Below are 21,015 nucleotides of genomic sequence, written 5' to 3' on the forward strand. Positions count from 1 at the left end.
AATTCTGAAATAAACGCTGAAGCCAAAAAGGAGGAAATACGATATAAATGCTTGTAATAAACACAAAATAAAACCAAAATTAAATCCAGGACTTTCTCCGATCCCACTTGCAGCGTCATTCCTGACAACTTCCAACGTACTTTAGAACACAACATAATGTCACTTCAAGATGTCTCATAATTCCGCTTTTCCTGCCAAACACCAGGAATACCCCCAGCACTCTACTCTCGCCTGCTGTAATTCAAAAGCCTTGCAGTAATCGCTAACAAATGAATTAATTTTTGAAGCAAGTAATCACCGGTTCCCTGCGCGCCCTCGGCGTCACCCGGCCGTTTCCACGGCGGCGGCACCTTGCCGTCAAGTGCGCCGGCCGGAGCTTTGCGCCAGTGTCGCGGGCCGCGCTGTCATCCGGCCGCTGCCGCACCGAGCGCGGCGGGGCCGCGGCGCCCGGGACGCCTGAGGGCCGGGACAGCCACCGGCACCGCCACCGGCACCGAACAGGTGCGACCGGGGAGCGGGGCGGGAGAGCGGCTCGCTGCCAGCGGGAGCGTGGGGCGAGCCCGCGGCGCCCCGCGGGCCCCGCAGCATCCCCTGCGCCGGGAGCGCTGAGGAGGCTGCGGCAGCGGCAGGCGCGGGGACCCGGGCGGTCCGGGACCGGCGTTCGGCTGGGTCGGAGCCCAGGGAGCCCAGGGATCCCGGGACAGCGGTAACGGGGCAGGATGGGGTTTGGAATTCCGTCAGGGTTCACCTCAAACCGAGCACTGGGTTATTAATGGATGGATGGAGGTTTCCATCGCTGCTAACGGAGAGGCTTCTGGCAGGAATGGATCCTCTGGGGGCTTAAATGCCTTTTAATGCCGATTTTTTGCTACCTCGCAGCCTTCCCGGGTTTTATTTCCCTTTCCTGTGCCAGACGCGGTGCTCTTGGCACCCAGGGGTGGGATTTGGGGTGCTCCAGCTGCTTTGGATAACTGTCCTTTGTGACAGTTCGAAACAGGAAAAATTACTGTGGCTTCAGTGTGTCAGCAAATTAAGCACCAGGAAAACCTGCAAGTGGCTTCCGAAGGTGTTAATTAACTCCAGTCTCGTGTCCCAAATTAGTGTTTTGTTCTCTGTCTAGGTTTGGAAGCTCCTGCATACCCAGGGAAGGTGTTCTCATTGTATTCTCCCTCCCTCAATGGTCTCTTCTGTCCATCCCTAAGTAACAACCAGAAAGTCTAACCTGTCATTAAATATAAAATCATTACATTTCCCCAAAATGCATAAATAGCCCATTCATAGCTATGTTGTACTATTTAACACTATTGAGTGCTATTTATTAGTATTTTGGGGGCAGATTATTGGAGTGTGTACACATATCCTGAGATTAATTATTTCCTTAATGGGAATACAAATGTTTGGGAAGAGCTGCTCTGCTGTAACAGAGGGGGGGTTACTTTTGTTTTACCTCCTCCTCCCGTGGGTTTGTTCTGTTGGGGGCTTTTCTGTAAAAACCCACGGTGTGGATTTCTGGGTAGACAGCTTGGAAAGGGGTTTAGTGGGGTCTCGGATTCAGTGTTTAATTCCTTGTACTTGAAAAATCAGTTCAGTGGCTTTACTGAAATAGGAACTGATCCGGGATTATTGACTGTGCCTAAGTCCCACCTTCAAGCAGAGCAGTTCAAAGAGTCACATGTTAGTTAACATTTTTTGGTTCATTTCCTCATTTAAATAATTGCTTTCTGTTGAAATATTTTAAAAATCCTGGTTTTGGAAGGTGTTTTTCCACATCCCTGCATTTGTCCTGTTTATTGTACAATATTGTTATGTGTTTCCCACATCCCTGCATTTATTGTAGTAAGATTAGAATTATTTCTATATTATTTATTTGTTATTATTTGCAAGGTTTTATGTTAGAAAGTTTCAAGCGAAGGAAATAAATACAGGATGATGTGTGTATATCCCTGTGTACATGGAATAACAGGATAATCTGCTCCATTGTGTTTTGGGAGGAAAACCAGGATTTTGGCCCTTGTGGATAGAGACAAATTTACCCCATGGAGACACAGGAGGAATTGTACTCGTGGCATCTCCATTTTCTATTTCCAAGTTCCCTTTTCTGCAGGAAATAGAGGGTTTGGGGCAGTTCTGAGTGGTGGGAATTGCTGTGGGATGATTCCCTGCCTGCTTTTGGGCCCCTTTGGCCCTGGGACAGTGCTGATTTGCTCCTGCACTTTGTCATCACTGATGTCAAAAAATGGAATTATTGATTGTTTTCAGACAAAAAGGGATTTTGGTGCTGCCAGGGGCTGCACTTGGTGTGTGCCGGGGCTAAGCTCTGGAGCCCAAATTCCTGGGGAATTAAGATGTGGCTTTTCCTGAAAAGGAAGTTTTTTATGAAGGCTTTGTGCTGCCACAGTCAAAAACTAGAAGGAAAGAGGTAGTTTTTGTTTTTCCTCTCTCTCCCAGAGCCTTGCTGTGAAATACTCTGACACCTGGGTTTGAAATGGGACTGTCAGGGGGTTGATAACGTGGTTTCTGCATGGAAAATCCTGAATCTCTTAGGGTTAATTGTGTGCTAGTGCTCTTGTATGTTGTAATACCCTCCTGTATGTTCCTTTTGAACATTCCCTTCATTCAGAGTGGGGTGGGTTTGGAAGTGTTCAGAAGTAGCTCTAAATGCAGAATTGTTAAGTGCAGATGCAATGCTGGGCCTCAGCAGGGGACTTTCTGTATTTATTAAAAAATGCAGCTGGTTTTGACAGCCCCGTGACACAGGAGCACTGTCACTTGTTCCCTGAACTGGGAGCAGGAGGACAGCAGAGCAGTGGGAAGGGATTTTTGTGTTGCTCATTGGTGTTTTTCAGCTCTGCTTTAGTCATTTCTGGTTTGTTTCCTCACAAAAACTGAGTGGGTATTTATGTTTGTGTGGGCGGTTTTTTTCTTGTTGTTGATATTTGCATTTTGGTCTGTTGCATCTGGACACTTTATTCCTGCTTTTATTCTGTTTTTATGATGATTTCCCTGCAAATGAAGCCTGGTTTAATTGTAGCTCTTGGTTTGTTTAAAATGTTGTTTAAAATGCTGAATTAATTTCTCTTTCTGTGCTGTTATGGTCCAGACAGAGCAATTGATCCAGCATTGCATAACAATTAACTCTGCAGGGCCAGGTGTGGTTTGCAGTGTGCAGAAAGACTGGATTTTTGCTCTTTATTGATCCTGATCATTACATTCGAGCTCTTAATTAAATAGCTTTTGATGAAGATGGGCCGGTGGGCTGCCAGAAATGAGCTGCTTCCCTGGGAAGGGTCACTTGATGTGATACCAGTGATTTGGTGATGTGGATTTTGTGGAAACCCCAGAGCTGATCCCTGGCTTGTCAGGAGCCTCCCGGGAGCCATGTGTAATCCTTAGCCATTCATTACCCTGCCCTTGCCCGCTCCCTTCCCCCTTTTTTCCACGGACACAGTCACGTTCCAGTTCTCTGGCTGCACGGGGTGGCAGCACTCATCACACGGAGTAACAACTCCTGCGGGTTTACACGCATGAGAAATGACCGGGATTCCTGTTGGAATAGACTGGGGTGCTGGCACAGGTTGTGCAGGTCAGAGTGACCTTAATTTTTCTGTCATAATTCAGATTTATTCCCTCTGAAGTGCTGTGAAACAGGTTTACAGACCTGTGAGAACTCAAGGTAGAAGAACGTGTATATAGCTATAAAAAACCCCACAAAAACACACATATTTCATGCTCCTCTAAATCAGAGCTCTGCTTTGAACTGGGGTGAGTTCAGAGGATAAAGCTCCACAAGATAATCCACAAGGAGTGTTTGGTTATTAATTTAACATGACCTTTTCACCGATAAGAAAACCTCAGTTCTAACAGCATGGAAGTGCTGGGCAAGCTGGGAATGTTGCTACCACAAACAGAAGGTTGTTGTGGGGTTTAAATCTTGTGCAAATTCAAGTCGGTTTTATTGCCACAACTTCAGTTGCTATTCCCAGTCATTGAGGCCGTTTTGGCTCAGGGACAATTGAAATTCCACTGTGTTTTTTGTGTCAATATATTCAGAATATCCAAAATGTTGCTGTAAAGATAGTGCTGGACCCATTTCCTGCTGGACAGTGGCCAGGATCCAGTTTGTCAGTGGATTTACAAGGTTGATTTCACCTAAGGCAGGATATTCCATATTCCAACATGAATGTCTGTGTAACAGGGACATAGCAACATCAGGGGTATAAAAACCGCTTCAGCCTCAGGGCTTAAAACATTTGTAACTTCAAAATTACTCTAAAAAGAGGGATTTGGGCAAAAATTCTTGTGTGCACAGAGATGTGCTGTTTGGCCCCCAACTTTTACTCCCCTTCCTTTTGGTTTGAAGGATAATATTTTAGATTTTGGGAGACCGAAGCCTTTCCCCCCCCCACCCCCCATAAAGTAAATAAACAGCACCATTGCCTCATACCTGGGGGGTCATGTCTGTCTGTCCGTCTGCTGCTCCTCATCTGCTGCATCCTCCCAAATGTGAGGGGAAAAGGGTGGGAACCATGAGGGGATAGAATGGCAGAGACAGGAGAGGACAAGATGGCAAAAACATGAGGAGGAAAGATGGCAAAAACATGAGGGAAAAGAGCAGGAAACGTGAGGGGAAAAGATAGAAAAACATAAGGGGGAAAGGGTGGGAATGAATGGCAGAAAGAGGAGGGGACAAGATGAAACATGAAGGGGGAAATGCAAGGTAAAAAAGAATAGAAACGTGAAGAGAAAAAATGGCAAAACATGAATAAAAAAGGGTAGGAAACATGAGGGGAAAATATGGCAAAAACATGAGGGAAAAAGTGCAGGGAACATGAGGGGAAAAGAGCAGGAAACGTGAGGATAAAAAGAGTGGGAAACATGAGAGAAAAAGATGGCAAAAACATGAGGGAAAAAGTGCAGGGAACATGAGGGGAAAAGAGCAGGAAACATGAGGAAAAAAGAGTGGGAAACATGAGAGAAAAAGATGGCAAAAACATGAGGGAAAAAGAGTGGGAAACATGAGGGGAGAAGATGGCAAATACATGAGGGGAAAAGAGCAGGAAACACGAGGGAAAAAGATGACAAAAACATGAGGGAAAAAGAGTAGGAAACGTGAGGGGAAAAGGGCAGGAAACATGAGGGAAAAGAGTGGAAAACATGAGGAGAAAAGAGCAGGAAACATGAGGGAAAAAGATGGCAAAAATATGAGGGGAAAAGAGCACGAAACCTGAGGGGACAAGAGTGGGAAACATGAGGGGGAAAGATGGCAAAAACATGAGGGAAAAAGAGCAGGGAGTGTGAGGGGAAAAGAGCAGGAAACATGAGGGGAAAAGAGCAGGGAATGTGAGGGGAAAAGAGCCGGAAACATGAGGGGCAAAGAGTGGGAAACATGAGGGGAAAAGATGTTAAAAACATGAGGGGAAAAGATAGCAAAAACCTGAGGGAAGGGAGCGGGCCGTGCCTGATGCTGCTGCGCTGTTGGGGTTGCAGGCGCGCCGTGGCCATGGCCGGGAACAGCCTGGTGCTGCCCATCGTGCTGTGGGGCCGGCGCGCCCCCACGCACTGCGTGTCCTCGCTGCTGCTCGTGGATGGCTCCGTCATCGTCACCGGCTGCCACGACGGGCAGATCTGCCTCTGGGACCTGGCTCCTGACCTGCAGGTAATGGAGGCACCGTGCCCCTCGGCATGCCCTCCCTCTCCCCGTGCTCGGGCAGCTGCTCTGCCCTGCCCACAGCGCTGTCGGGGGTTACAAACAGGGGGTTTGCCTCTTGGGCTTCCTACAGGAGCAGCGCCTTTTTTAACTCGTTCCCATTTCTTGGAGCTGCTCTAAACCAGTTGCTTTCTAGTTGAGCTGTTTAATACTGTGTTGTGAAAAGGAGTTCCTTCCAATATCCCATCTGGCAGTGGGAAGCCCTTTTCCTGGCACTCCATTCCCTGTCCCAAGTCCCTCTCCAGCTCTCTTGGAGCCCCTTTTGGCACGGGAAGGGGCTTTAAGGTCTCCTCTTATTTATGGGTTTATGGGGAAAACTCTTAATGTGCAACACAGTCTTTTATATATGGCCAAACTCAATTTAAATTGAATTGAGCCAAAGTCAGCTCTTGATTTGTAAATATTGGGAGGAATTTGCAAAATGCTTTTCCCCCCCAGAAAATTCTTATTTCTGTGTGAAGTAGAAATTGTTCCAAGATGATCCATCCACTGCTGTGTTAATTAAACATGTGTGCACATATGAATGCATATATAACACATGAAGTAGGAAGCTGGGATATGGATGTTCTGGTCATTTGTGTGATTTTGACTCTCTGTTTTCTTTCCCTGCTCCCAGATCAATCCCAGAGCTCTGCTCTTTGGTCATACAGCCTCAGTTACTTGTTTATCCAAGGCCTCAGCTTCCAGTGAAAAGCAATATATAGTGAGTGCATCAGAGAGTGGGTGAGTTTCTAAGTGTTTATTATGTGCAATGATGGGAATTTGTGCCCAGTTTACCCATATATTCAACACTGTGTTTGATTTTTATCCTTTTGTCCTCAAGAGAAAATTCCTCAGCAAATACATTTTACTTTTTGATTGGTTTTATTTATTAATCAGAGAGCAGCAGCTAAGTGGTAGAAGGGGGTAATAGCTGCTCATTTGAACTGCTGCAGGTTCTGTAATTTATCCTCACAGGGAACAGGAGGTTGTGTGGATTTAGGAGTTGATTTTGAGTTTCTCTAAATACAACTGACCTAATCCCTAATAAATGGTTCAAGTGAAGGTCCCCCCAGTGTGGAGGGTGTGAGGTGCTTGGAAGCCTAGCCTGTTTTCCAGGTGGTGTTTTCCCTGTGTTCCAGGGAGATGTGCCTGTGGGATGTGAACGATGGGAGGTGCATCGAGTTCACCAAGCTGGCCTGTGCACACACGGGCATCCAGGTGAGTGTGGGAGCACTGGCGGCGAGGGAGGTGTCCTCTGCAGGCAGCAGGATGGCTTTGGGAGCACACCTCAGGGCCAGGCTGGTTTGATGCCTGCCCTGCACGGATTCTAATCTGTGTTTGCTCCCATCTCTGCAGTTCTATCAGTTCACAGTCGGCACGCAGCGGGAAGGGAGACTCCTGTGCCATGGACATTACCCTGAAATTCTGGTGGTGGATGCAACCAGCCTGGAGGTTCTTTACTCTCTGATATCCAAGATCTCTCCTGACTGGATCAGCTCCATGACCATCATCCGCTCCAACAGGACACAAGGTGATTGTTTCTTGTGGCAGGGACACCTTCCCCTGTCCCAGCCTGGCCTTGGGCACTGCCAGGGGCAGCCACGGCTTCCCTGGGAATCCTGGATCAGCTGGGGTGTCACCTGAGCACAGGCTGGGTTGGTTCTGCTCATGGTGTTAATTTGGTGGGCTTCAATTTCTGGCAGACAGGTGTCTTGTTGGGATGTTCCTGTTGTGGAGAGTGGAATTCCTGAGAGGTTTGGGGAACACTGAGGAGAAAATCCTGACTAAAGGACTTCTCTCTTGAGTTAAGGCTCAGCAAGAGTTGTAAACTGGGCATTCCCAAAATCCTGGGGTGGGAAAGCTCAGCTCTTATCCCCACAACAAATAACTTGCTGGGACAACTGGAAGTGATCTCTGCCATGAAGGGTTCATTCGTCCCTTGTTCCATCTTCACAAATGAACACTCCATCTGGAAGCACGTGCTCAGGAGTGCTGGGTCAGGGTTTCACTGCTGCTCAGCTGTGCCCAGGTGAGGAGCTCTCTGTGCCTCATGTTGTGTTTCCCAGAGGACACTGTGGTGGCCGTGTCCGTGACTGGCATCCTGAAGGTCTGGATCATCACCTCGGAAGTCAGTCGGATGCAGGTAGGCACAGGCTGCTGGATTAGTGGCACTGCTGGTGGGATGGAGGGGTCTGTCCCTGATATTTTCTGCTGATAGCCTTTTTCCTATTCCAGTGGAAAATAGCTTACTGAACTTTCCTTTACTGGTTTAAGTTGCCACCAGAATTCCTAGTACTCCTCAGAGAACTGATTTCCAAATGAAGTGTAGGATTATGTCCAGTTTTTCTAAATCTGATTTTTATTTGTACCATGTAGTGATTCGGGGTTAATATTTTGCTGAGCAGACCATACAGTTTTTAGGAGTAGTCATTATAAGGGATTATCTCCAGCTCCCTGTTATTTGCCGTTTCCTGGGTACTGATGAATAAAAGTCTTCAAGGAGATTTGCCCCAGATCTCAGGGGCAAATCAAGGTTTTCTTCAGGGAAACCTCTTGTAAAATACATTTATCAGCTAAGGAAAAATCACCTTCTCTTTGGAAGTGGAATCTGCTTCAGTGGCTGCAAGGTCAGCAGCACTAATCTGGGGAACCTGGGGATTTACGTGCCCAGAGGGAACACCACGTGCTCTGCAGATCTGCTTAGGAGGAGTCATGGAGTAAAGCCTGCTCCGAGGGTTGGGTTTATCCTGGAGTAAAGCCTGCTCCGAGGGTTGGGTTTATCATGGAGTAAAGCCTGCTCCGAGGGTTTGGGTTTATCCTGGAGTAAAGCCTGCTCTGAGGGTTGGGTTTTTCATGGAGTAAAGCCTGCTCCGAGGGTTGGGTTTATCCTGGAGTAAAGCCTGCTCTGAGGGTTTGGGTTTATCCTGGAGTGAAGCCTGCTCCGAGGGTTTGAGTTTATCCTGGAGTAAAGCCTGCTCCGAGGTTTGGGTTTATCCTGGAGTAAAGCCTGCTCCGAGGGTTTGGGTTTTTCATGGAGTAAAGCCTGCTCCGAGGTTTGGGTTTTTCATGGAGTAAAGCCTGCTCCAGGGGTTTGGGTTTATCATGGAGTGAAGCCTGCTCCAAGGTTTGGGTTTTTCATGGAGTAAAGCCTGCTCCGAGGTTTGGTTTTCCCTGCGGCACCTGCAGGAGCGCCTGGCACGGTGCTGGGAGCAGAGGGAGCAGGCAGGAGGCGGCTGAGGGCTGGTTCTGTTTGCTCCAGGACACCACGCCGGTGTTTGAGGAGGAGTCCAAGCCCATCTACTGCGAGAACTGCCAGAGCATTTCCTTCTGCGCCTTCACGCAGCGCTCGCTCCTCGTCGTGTGCTCCAAGTACTGGAGGGTAAGGCACAGCCCCCTCCCTCAGGAACCCCCATTAAACCACATGAGACATCCAGGTGAAGGTGCTTCAGGTCTCTTCAATCTACCTCTGCATCAAAATACACAAATATTTAATGTAAATATACATCTATTTAATGTATTTCTAGATATTTAATCCAAATCTCTGCCTGTGGTGAGGTTTGGAACAGGATGGCCCTTAAGGTCTTTTACAACCCAAACCATTCCATGATTCTGTGATACTGAACCCAAAACCAGCTGCTGCCTGGGCATTTTACTATTTAATTAATTGGTTAATAATCACAGACTTTGTTTCCTCTCAGGTCTTTGATGCTGGAGATTATTCCCTCTTATGTTCAGTGCCCAGTGAGAATGAGAAGACCTGGACTGGTGGGGACTTTGTGGCAGCTGATAAAGTGATTGTATGGACAGAGGATGGACAGAGTTTCATCTATAAATTACCAGCCAGGTACTCAACAGAAAAATACCCCCTTTATTTAATTTTTGATTTGAATTGAGTTTATTGAAGAGCTACTGAAGTATTGATCCAGTAAGGGAAGACATGTAAATATAAAGCTATCAAATGAATTCAAAATTTGGCATCAAAGAGGTTAAAAATGACAGGAGTAAAATCAAAGATTTTCTTTCTGATATCTTCATGTGTTCTGGGTAGCGATAGTGTTTTATCTTGGATATTCCCACATAAATCATGTGGGAACTCCTTCCTTGCCCTCGTGTGATCAGAGCACGAGGATGGGAGCATCACCCATGTCCTGCTGTAGGAATCACTCTTTAAATGCAAGGAATTTTATTAATATAAATGTATTATCTCCTTTCTCTGTTCCTACCCGCAGCTGCCTCCCAGCCAGCGATTCCTTCCGCAGGGATGTGGGGAAGGCAGTGGAGAACCTGATCCCACCTTTGCTGTACAGCGTGTTGGACAGAGCAGAGAAACAGGTACATCTCTTTAAGGGGCTGTGTTGGGCTTGTCCTGCTTTGAAAGGAGGGAAGCTTGGAGCTGAGCACATGCTTTGTGCCTGCTCTGAGCTTGTGCCTTTTCTTTCCAACAGCTCCTGATATGTCCTCCAGTGACTCGCTTCTTCTGTGGCCAGAGGGAGTTTTCCTACAGGCTCTTAATCCAAGGGGACTCCTCGGGGAGGCTGTGCATTTGGAGCGTGCCCGACACCCTGGAGCAGCAGGAGGGTGCAAAAGGTACCTCAGTAATAGCCAGGTCTTGGTGCTTTCTGTGTGGTTGTGCTGAGCTGGATGAGGGTGCAAAAGGTACCTCAGTAATAGCCAGATCTTGGTGCTTTCTGTGTGTTTGTGCTGGATAAAGCTGTGCTGGATGAGGGTGCCAAGGGTACCTCAGTAATAGCCAGGTCTTGGTGCTTTCTGTGTGTTTGTGCTGGATAAAGCCGTGCTGGTTCTCCCACGGATCACAAAGTTGGGGTTTAATTGTTACCTCCTTGCAGGAGTTGTAGTATCTTCACCTTGTCAGATATGCTCAAAATCTTAATTAGCATTTTTCTTGTAGTGACTTCATTCCCAGTAGAGAATCCCACAGTGGGTTGGGGAGACCTTAACCATCCAGTTCCATCTCCCAGCTCAGCCCTGGCATTCCCGTCCTTTCCCAGGCCTGCAGGCAGCCACGTCCAGGTCCCTGCAGGAGGCCTTTGACCAGCTGAGCCCACGGCCCGCGGGCATCATCGACCAGCTGAGCATGGTGGCCAACGCCAGCGAGCCCCTGCGCGTCACCGCCAGCGTCTACATGCCGGCCCACGGGCGCCTGGTGTGCGGCCGCGAGGACGGCAGCATCGTCATCGTGCCCGCCACGCAGACCGCCATCGTGCAGCTGCTGCAGGGGGAGCACATGCTGCGCCGAGGTACGGCCGTGCAGGGCTGGGAATGCACCAGCCTGCTGCCATCGTGCAGCTGCTGCAGGGGGAGCACATGCTGCGCCGAGGTACGGCCGTGCAGGGCTGGGAATGCACCAGCCTGCTGCCATCGTGCAGCTGCTGCAGGGGCAGCAGGAACCCCACAAACCTGCTGTGCCCCTCTGTGCCGGCAGTCCTTGCAGCTGTCCAGCCGGGCCAGGTGAATTTGGGTGTTTCTGCAGGGTTTTTGAGATGTAGGGGCAGAGATAAGGTGGGGGAGCATCTCCTGTGCTGTCCGGGATTGTTTCAGTAGAAATCTCTGTGGGGAAACCTGCCAGGGTTCCTGGTGGGATCCGTGTGCTGTGCCTGGGCTGCTCTTGGGTGTGTGGGTTCCATGTGACATTATCTTCATAGTCTGGGGGTCTGAGTGCAGAACAAGCACCTGGGAGTCGATTGTCTGTTGAATTTCTGCTTTCCCTCTCTTTCCCTGTGCTTTTGCCCACGGGCAGGCTGGCCCCCTCACAGGACACTCCGAGGCCACCGGAACAAGGTCACGTGCCTGCTGTACCCTCACCAGGTGTCCTCCCGCTACGACCAGAGGTACCTCATCTCTGGAGGGGTGGATTTCTCTGTCATCATCTGGGATATCTTCTCGGGAGAGATGAAACACATCTTCTGTGTCCACGGCGGAGAGATCACGCAGCTGCTGGTTCCACCAGAAAACTGCAGTGTGAGTGCTCCAGGATAACCCTTCCCGCACCTCAGTGCTCCTGGGGAATGGGAATGCAGCAAGGAATGCTGGGGATGTATCACTGACCCAGCTCTTGCAAGAGCTTCACTAAGAAGAGCTTGGTTATTCTGTTTCTTATGGTTTTCCCACCATGTTTTAATTCTATAAAGGGTTGAAAATAGGGGCTTTATTAAAGCTATTAAAAAGAGGGTTTAGAGACAGTCTTGCCTCTTGAAACTTAATAAATAGAATTTAATGAACAAAGTGACATCGATTGAAAACTCTGGAGTTTGCTTAACAAAATGGGGTTTAATACCCATTTCTCTTCATGATGGGAATTTCTGGTCAGGGAATTCTGTTCCCAGGACCTCAGTGAGTTTGAACATTGGTGTAGGTGCCTGAGTTTGGTGTCCCTGCCCGGCCCAGTGGGGGAAAGGTTTTTAACACCAGCTGTGCACTGCGATGAAGCTGTTTCTCTGTTCCCTCCTCAGGCCCGAGTGCAGCACTGTGTCTGCTCTGTGGCCAGCGATCACTCGGTGGGGCTGCTGAGTCTGAGGGAGAAGAAGTGCATCATGCTGGCATCCCGCCACCTGTTCCCCATCCAGGTGATCAAGTGGAGGCCCGCTGATGACTACCTGGTGGTGGGCTGCTCCGACGGCTCCGTGTACGTCTGGCAGATGGACACTGGTGAGCTCAGACATCCTGGCTAATCCCTTTGTCGTGGGTAGAGCTAGAGATCTGAAGTACAGAAATACAGATCTGCTCCTAGTGCTGTCAGAGCTGCGTCTGAGGGATGTAGGGGTGATGGGGGTAGGATGGAGACCAGAGATCTCTGGAGCCAGGTCGTGGAAATTGGGGTTTATTGCAAAGGGCCCTGCTGGGAGCTGCCAGCCACAGCTCAGAGCAGGCCTGAGAGAAGTAAAGAGTGAGGCAAAGAGGATGAGAGAGCGAGGTTCCCATTACAATACCATCAATCTTCTCCTGTGCTGAATAATCTAATTCTTACTAACCAATCTAGTACAAGATACAAATCCTAGAGCACTTACATACAGCCTGTAAGAATCATTACATTACCATACTGTGTTACATTTTAAACCCTAAAAGCTCCTCTTTGGGCCCCCTCTGCCAAGCTGCAGGGTCTGCTCTGACCCTTGGGCCTGTCTGCAAGCAGAGGGTGTTGTTCCATCAAAAGGGATTACCTTCAGCCAGCCACACCATTGTTTTCCAGTTGTTCAGTAACTGAGGGATCTCAAAGCTTGCTTTCATTTCAATCTCACTTATAGTTTCCATATTCTCAAAACCTTTTGCTAGGCATTCATATCTATAAGGCTTTCCTGTTTCATCTCCCCCAGCAGAGGGAGAATTCAAACACTTTGGCACATTTCTATGAGGAGCGTCACACCGGGGGTTTGTGACCCTCATGGAAACGTAGAGAATTCCATCCTTTCAGGCGTGCTGGTTCAGAGCCAGCTGGTTACCTGTCACCCCCAGGTGTCCCTGCCCCGCGCAGGGGGGATGTTGAGCTGTGCCTGTCCCCGTTCCAGGGGCTCTGGACCGCTGTGTGATGGGGATCACGGCCGTGGAGATCCTGAGTGCCTGTGACGAGGCCGTGCCGGCGGCCGTGGACGCGCTCAGCCACCCCGCCGTCAACCTGAAGCAGGCCATGACCCGCCGCAGCCTGGCCGCCCTCAAGAACGTGGCCCACCAGAAGCTGCAGACCCTGGCCACCAACCTGCTGGCCTCCGAGGCCTCGGACAAGGTGGGTGGGCTGTGTTCACAGAAGGAACTGAAATACAGGAAGTTTCTGCCAGAGCAACTCAAACATGGTTCTTCCCCAGTTTATGTTGCCGTCCATGATACCACTCTGTGTATCCTGCTCTCTGGTTTTGTGCAGGTTGAGTTACAGAATCTGGACTCATGCTGTGCTTTAGGTGGAAAAGCCCTCTAAAATGAAGTCCAAGCTTTAATTGCCCCCAGCCCGTTCCATGAGGAGCTGTTCCCCATATCCAGCCCAGAGCTCCCCTGGCACAGCTTGTGGCCAGCAGAGTGCAGCAGAACTCCATTCCCAGCTTCTCCATGCATCCCTTTCTTTGCCTTCTGTTGGGAGAGAAATCTGCGAGTGATGTGGTGGGAACATTCCTTAGAGCACCACCAGCATGTTTCCATAAAAAATGTCTGCTCAGGGTCTCTGCTGCTGCTCCTGCTGGATCCAGGCAGAACTGGGAATATTGCATTTGTTCCTGCAGGGTTTTGTGTGTGGGCTCCTCGTCCAGTGAGGGTGCTGGGAATGAGGGGCTTAGGGCAAAGCTGATGTTCATGTTCTGGTTTGCAGTCTCCTTCTTTACATCCTTCAGATTTTTTCCACAGGACCTTCATTCCCTGCCTCCTGCCTTTTTTCCCCGTTGGGAGGGAGGGAGGGAAGGAGGAAGAGGATGGACTGATGTGATGCAGTAATTGCAGGTCTGGGTGAATCTGAGAACTGCTTTCCCAATGCCATGTATTGATTCCATATTTCACCCTCCAGATATCAAATATTTAATATGTTTTAAGCTTAATAACAATTTGCTGTTGCTTGGAACATAACTACACTGTCCCAGGCTTCAGGAGAAGGAAGTGTGAGCTGGTGTCTCACCTGGACAGCTCTGTTTGTCTATAAACACTTGGAGATTGAATTTCTGTGGTTTGTGGGTGTGTTTCAAACTTGGCTCTGTGGTAAATTCCATTTGCTCTGCTGTTTCCAGGGGAATTTGCCGAAATACTCGCACAACTCGCTGATGGTTCAGGCCATCAAGACGAACGTGACGGACCCGGACGTGCACGTGCTGTTCTTCGACGTGGAGGCGCTGATCATCCAGCTGCTGACCGAGGAGGCCTCGCGGCCCAGCGCCGGCCCCGCCTCCCCGGAGAGCCTGCAGAAAACCCCGGGCGGTGCCGACAAGGGCGGCTCCTTCCTCGCCGGCAAGCGCGCCGCCGTGCTCTTCCAGCAGGTCAAGGAGACCATCAAGGAGAACATCAAGGAGCACCTGCTGGACGATGAGGATGAGGATGAGGAGGCGGCGAGGCAGAGGAGAGAGGACGGCGACCCGGAGTATCGCTCCAGCAAATCCAAACCGCTGACTCTGCTGGAGTACAACCTGACCATGGACACGGCCAAGCTCTTCATGTCCTGCCTGCACGCCTGGGGCCTCAACTCGGTGCTGGACGAGCTGTGCCTGGATCGCCTGGGCATGCTGAAGCCGCACTGCTCCGTGTCCTTCGGCCTCCTGTCGCGGGGCGGCCACATGTCCCTGATGCTGCCCGGCTACAACCAGCCCGTGGGCAGGGCGGCCCTGGAGCAGCTGGGCAGGAAGATGTCGGTGACAGAGGGCCTGGGCAAGGGCACCTACGGCGTGTCCCGGGCCGTCACCACGCAGCACCTGCTGTCCGTCATCTCCCTGGCCAACACGCTGATGAGCATGACCAACGCCACCTTCATCGGGGAGCACATGAAGAAAGGCCCCAGCAGGTAGGGCAGGCGCTGCCCTGGCTCGGCAGCACCCTCTGGGATGCAGGATTTGGTGTGGGTTGCCTGCTGATGGGTGGGTGGATGGATGGCTGGCATTGACGTGTGTCTCCATTTAGGCCACCCCGGCCGGGCACCCCCGAGATGGCCAAGGTGAAGCCGCCCCCTCCCGTGGCCAGCCATGCAGCGCAAGGGCAAATCAAACAAGGTAACACCGCCTCCTTTGCAGCCCTTGCATCTGTTACTGCAGCTGAATTTAACACCTTGTTGTCAAGAGATAAAATTACTGCATGGGAGGACAGTCGTGTAATGTTCATCTCCATGAAATTACTGGGGATTAGGGCTTGGTTAGGAACCGGTACAAGATGCTGATTCTGCCTTGCCATCATCATTGCCTGTTTCAAGTGCTCCCACGCATTCTGGCTCTGAGGAGGCTTTAAAGCCTGGAGCTAAAGGCTCTGCAGACTCATCCCAAAGTGTTTCTGTGGGAATGATCCAGGCAGCCCTCAGGAATTCATCCTGGACATCTTGGAGTGACAGATGGGGCAGCTCAGGCTGACTGAGGTTTATTTTTTGGCCTTTGGTGCATAGTACAACTTCCAAACCTGTGGAAATGTGGGAAAAGCACAAGAAAAAGCAGCAAAATTCCTGGGTTTCTAACTTACAGTCAAGCATGAAGTCAAACCAAAGCCACCTGCCTAAAAACATACTTAAAATCGCTTGATTTAGTTATATTTTGGTCTTTTCAAAACATCCCAGTTTCTGTCACTGTCTCCATGTTCCTCTGCAGCTGCATGTCTGCCTCTTCCTTCTTGGAAAACCTGGAATTCTCATTACATTGGATATTATTTTGAGTTGAATATTATTTTGAAGCCGAGTTTTATTTTTAAGTTGAATATTTCAGTTGAAGATCATCCCAGCCTCCCCTTGTGTTCCATTCTCCAGTGATACTAACCCGTTTTTCTGCTGCTGCTCTCCTCACTTCCCTCTTTTTTTTTCTCTCTCTTTTATTTCTTCTTCTTTCCTCTGCAAGTTGCTCCTGCTGCTGCTTCCAGCACGGAATCTGGGCACTCTGACACTTCTGCTTTCCATTCCTGTTTCTTAGTCAACGAAGGTATTTCCTTCCTCACTTTTCTACTTGTCCTTTACTTCAGCCAAAATCCCTCCTCATTGTTCTTTGATTTCTAAAATCATTTATTTGATTTCTAAGGGAATTCTTTGAAACCTGGGGTAGGCTTCCCCAACAGGGGGCCTTAAATCTGAGTTTTGGTGTTGATGGAGATTTGAATTGAATACTGCACATACATTGAATAGAATGTGGGATATTTTTATTTGAACTCTGGATTTCTCTCCTGGTTTTACCTACACAGAGCTGTAGTAAGAATGCACCTGGATAAAGTGTGCTGAAATAAAGAATTCAGGTGGAGAATAAGGACAGCAGTGTGCTAATAAGGATAAACTGTGCTTGGATCTATTGGCACAAGTTTAGCCGAGGATGAGTTTGGCGTACCTGATGATGCAGTGTGAGCAGAGGGGGATGTGGCTGGGCAGGATGATGTTCAGTGCCCGTGCTGGATGACTTTTGGGGTTCATTTTCTGTGCTGCCCAGGCTGGAGCCAGCTGGCTGCCATGCACTGCGTGATGCTGCCCGACCTGCTGGGGCTCGAGAAGTTCCGGCCGCCCCTGCTGGAGATGCTGGCCCGGAGGTGGCAGGATCGCTGCCTGGAGGTGAGACCAGCCCTCCTGCTTACTACTACTACTACTACTATTATTATTATTATTATTATTTACTGTTGCTCATTATTATTTCTGCTGTTGCCATTATTATTTCTACCGCAAGAAAAAAAGGAGTAACAACAAAAGCAGGTTTGAGTCCAACAAAGCATAATTACTTGTTAATATCAGAGTCCTTTTTTGTCTTTTTTGTCTTTTAAATATCATGCTGCACAAGTTTAAAATGAAATGTTTTCCAACACCCTTCTCCCTAAATAAAAGGCCTTTAAAGGATGCACCTTGGCCAGTGCAAGGGCTGCACCCCTGATGGACTCCAGGTCACAGATTTTCACACTTTGATAAGTTTTGGTCCATTTCCATATTGGGCTTCATTGTCCAATTCCACCCTCACAGTTTGCTCTCCTCGATTCTTTGGTGTTTGTGCTTTATGGTACTGAAGCTTCAACAGTGTCAGTGTTGGTTCTGGGGCTGGAAAAGGATTGTTTAGTGTGACTGAACCCTGAAGAGAACTTGCCAACACTTTATATGAAATTCAGCGTTACACACTAATGCAGTGCAGAACGTGGAAAACACGAAAGCTCAAACTGAATGCATCAGAACTGTGTTCGTGCTGCAGGCGCTGCTGCTGGAATAGTTCCCAGTTAATCCCAGTTTAACTCTCAGGAATGGCACTAAGGCTCGGTGTCAGTGTGGTTGGCGCCCCTCTGGAGCTGTGTCTGTGTTGTGCTGTTCCTGTTGTGCCCCTCTGGAGCTGTGTTTGCGCTGTTGTGCTGTGCTGCAGGTGCGGGAGGCGGCGCAGGCGCTGCTGCTGGCGGAGCTGCGCAGGATCGAGCAGGCGGGCCGCAAGGAGACCATCGACACCTGGGCTCCCTACCTGCCCCAGTACATGGACAGCGTCATCTCCCGTGAGGAGCGCCCTGGCACTGCCCTCACCCGGGAAACGGGGCCACAGGGCCCTGGGAACCCCTCGTGCACAGTCAGTCATTGAGGGACAGGGCCTGGGAACCCCACATTCCCAGTTATCCACTGAGGGAACCCCACATTCCCAGTTATCCATCCTGGAAACCCCACATTCCCAGTTATCCACTGAGGGAACCCCACATTCCCAGTTATCCACTGAGGGAACCCCACATCCCCAGTTATCCATCCTGGGAACCCCACATTCCCAGTTATCCACTGAGGGAACCCCACATTCCCAGTTATCCATCCTGGGAACCCCACATTCCCAGTTATCCACTGAGGGAACCCCACATCCCCAGTTATCCACTGAGGGAACCCCACATCCCCAGTTATCCATCCTGGGAACCCCACATTCCCAGTTATCCCTCCTGGGATGGGATTCTCCCTGCAGTCAGAGCATTTCCAGGAGCTTTTTTCCCCTGAAAATGATTTTTCATTCATATTCCCCAGCTGATTTTACAGTGTCCATAGTATTACATCCTAATGGATCATGTTAGGATGTGGTTTGAGCTCATTTAGACTGGAAATCATTCCTGTGGGTCAAAACTGGCAAATTTGGGATTAGGTTTTTATGGTAAGTGTTGGAGCTCTTGGAATGAAGGATGCAGAGCTGGAGGAACTGAAGGGAATAAGAATTATTTGGGATATAACAGACTTGTGAAACGTCTCATTTACTGCTCGGAGGAGACAGTGGAGCATAGGAAAGATAAAGAAATGTTCTTTATTCCAGCTCCTTTCTGCCCAGAATGACCTGTGGGGCCTTCTGCTTCCCCTGTGCCTGGAATTCTCTGAGTTTGGGTGAACTGTGGTTTATTCTGAAGGGAACACCTGCAGAAAATAGAAAGGATTTGATGGCTGTCCTGCATGCTCTGGGCTGGAACAGGCAGGGACACCTCCCACCAGACCAGACTGGCCTGGGACACTCCCAGGGATGGGGAACAATCTATGTTAGAGCCAAATAAATTCCAAATTCCGCTGTTTCCAGCTGAGGCTGAGCATCTCGTGCGAGGCTGGAGGGGAAGGAGCAGGACATGGAGGGGTGGAATGAAGTTCAGCTGCTGCAGAACAGGGAATTGTTCCCCAAATCCCTGACTTTGGGTTGTTCCTGCAGCTGGAGTGACCACAGAAGCCCTCCAGAGTGCAGGTGCCACCCCAGACCCCTCAGGAGCAGAGGCCAAGGTCCAGGAGGAGGAGCACGACCTGGTGGATGATGACATCGCAGCAGGTGAGCCCTCATTATTATCATTAATGTTACCAAGATAATTAATGTGCTTAATTGATGCTCTCCAACCTGCCCACAGCCAGCAGCAGCTCTTCAGAAATAAAGGATTTCTGTGCTCGTCTGTCATTCTTCAGAATTGTTCCCCAAATCATTTATTCTGCTGGAGGATCTGATTCCAGGGGGCTGAATTTTGGGTTCAGGGGGATACAGTGAGGTTTGTATTGGGAGAATAGAGGGAAAATAACAATTTTTTCCTCAATAGGATCTTTTCCAACTTGAGATTCCCCAAAAGCTTCCACTTATCAAGATCATTTCTAGAAAGGATCATTTGCACCTCAGAACTTAGGGACAGGGAAACGTTTTAGCTGAAAATCCCTAATACACTCCAGTGGCTTTTACTTAGAAAATTTGGTCTGTCCTCAAATCTCCTTTTAAAGGCTTTTTTGGGTACCTAAAAACAGACCAAATATTTTGTTTAAACAATTCACACATGAGCAGCAGCTTTTTTCCAGTTGGGCATAAATTCTCCTGGCTCCAGTGGTCAGAATTTGGGAATTTGGTGAATTGGCTTATTCAGGGTATATTTTGAATTGTGTAAATTATAGACTTTCTGATTTTGGGTAACCTCAAACAGATTCCAAAGTGATTTATTATTTGTTCTGGGTGATATTACAACTGTTTTACTCCAAGAAATCAAATCTTTCAGAAGGAAACTCTGTAACAAATGATAAGTGCTGTTTTAATTTTAGTTGCTCCTGTTGAGCTTGTAGCAGTGTGAATTTTAATAACCTGGGTTCCTGCATTTTCCTTTTGGGATGGGATGCTTTCCTGAGCTCCAGGACTGCTGGCATTAAAGCCATTAAATCACTGAAATGGTACTTTTTGATTTGTGGGGCCGTTTTTGTGGGTAAATTTTTGTAGGTAAATTGATGCCAATGGGTCTGAAACTCCAAAATCCCATTCCTGCACATCAGAAATCTGGTGGAAGTGTGTGTGCTATTTTTTTCTTTAATTTTATTTGGGCTGTAACTACTCCAAATTGTTACTCATCACTGTTTATTCCAAGTGATCCTGTTGGGAAGTTGGCACTAAAGTTCAAATCCAGTATTAAATACCATTGGTCTGCAGACTCTTTATATTGAGATCCCATTAACAATGAACAGATCTTTTAAAAATTGAGATTCCTATCCCTTAAATGTCCCCTGTGAGGGAAAGGTTGATGGATGGGCCCAGTGCTTTCCAAGCTGGCTAAAAGGCGCCTGACATTCCCCATCTGGGCAGCACAGGATCCATTTTGTCTCTGCCTGTTTCCCTGGAAAAGGCTGCAGCATCCTCACCCATTTTGTGTTCCCAGACGCTGCTGCAGCGCAGCGAAACATTCCCTCAGAAAAGGGAGCAGAAAATTCCACTGAACTGCAGCAGCTGGGAATGGCTGAAAAAAACACTCATTTAAAGTGTGCACAAGCACATCTTCTACCTGCAATTAAAGAAATTAACTTGTAATTTCTAATGCATGACAAGTCGCAGCACTTAAAGAGCTCTGCCATTAAATTGTTCCCAATTTAGAATTCCAGATATTCCAGAGCAATGATTGCATTTGTTATTAGAAGTAATTGGCAATGAATTATGATGGCAGACATAATAGAGGATGGGCTGTCAGGGAGAAATTCCCAAATTCTCCAGGAATTCAGCTCCCTGCCAGGCTCCCGTTCTCTGTGGAACCAGCAGAGGGAACTGTGCATCCAGGAATGGCCCCAGGTTTTGTAAAACATTCCTGTTTCCCTGCATTTTCCTTGTGGGCACCAGCATTCCTAGACAATATTTTCACTTCTGATTTATTGGGAGAGAGTCCTCACAACTCTGTGTGTGTTGAACAAATAATTTATCTGTGTGAAATGTCCAGTGTTTCCAGTATTTCTGTATTTCCAG

At 48.7% G+C, this 21,015-nt stretch overlaps 1 protein-coding gene across 2 annotated transcripts in view; it reads left to right on the top strand.

The window, feature by feature from the left end:
• Positions 1-394: 394 nt before the first annotated feature.
• WDR7 (WD repeat domain 7) overlaps positions 395-21,015 on the top strand; it is a 38,760-nt gene continuing 18,139 nt past the window's right edge. For both annotated transcript variants that reach the window (XM_030969065.1, XM_030969066.1), the window contains exons 1-19: positions 395-501; positions 5,488-5,656; positions 6,324-6,430; positions 6,829-6,907; positions 7,046-7,220; positions 7,756-7,832; positions 8,949-9,068; positions 9,388-9,533; positions 9,919-10,021; positions 10,135-10,276; positions 10,699-10,947; positions 11,448-11,668; positions 12,160-12,355; positions 13,213-13,427; positions 14,410-15,173; positions 15,290-15,378; positions 16,780-16,898; positions 17,686-17,809; positions 18,976-19,089. In XM_030969065.1, coding sequence (XP_030824925.1) covers positions 5,501-5,656; positions 6,324-6,430; positions 6,829-6,907; positions 7,046-7,220; positions 7,756-7,832; positions 8,949-9,068; positions 9,388-9,533; positions 9,919-10,021; positions 10,135-10,276; positions 10,699-10,947; positions 11,448-11,668; positions 12,160-12,355; positions 13,213-13,427; positions 14,410-15,173; positions 15,290-15,378; positions 16,780-16,898; positions 17,686-17,809; positions 18,976-19,089 — 3,196 coding nt within the window. In that variant the 5' untranslated portion in view covers positions 395-501; positions 5,488-5,500. The remainder of the gene's footprint in view (positions 502-5,487; positions 5,657-6,323; positions 6,431-6,828; positions 6,908-7,045; positions 7,221-7,755; positions 7,833-8,948; positions 9,069-9,387; positions 9,534-9,918; positions 10,022-10,134; positions 10,277-10,698; positions 10,948-11,447; positions 11,669-12,159; positions 12,356-13,212; positions 13,428-14,409; positions 15,174-15,289; positions 15,379-16,779; positions 16,899-17,685; positions 17,810-18,975; positions 19,090-21,015) is intronic.

The sequence above is a fragment of the Camarhynchus parvulus genome, chromosome Z, assembly GCF_901933205.1.
Source record: "Camarhynchus parvulus chromosome Z, STF_HiC, whole genome shotgun sequence".
NCBI classification, from domain to species: Eukaryota; Metazoa; Chordata; class Aves; order Passeriformes; family Thraupidae; genus Camarhynchus; species Camarhynchus parvulus.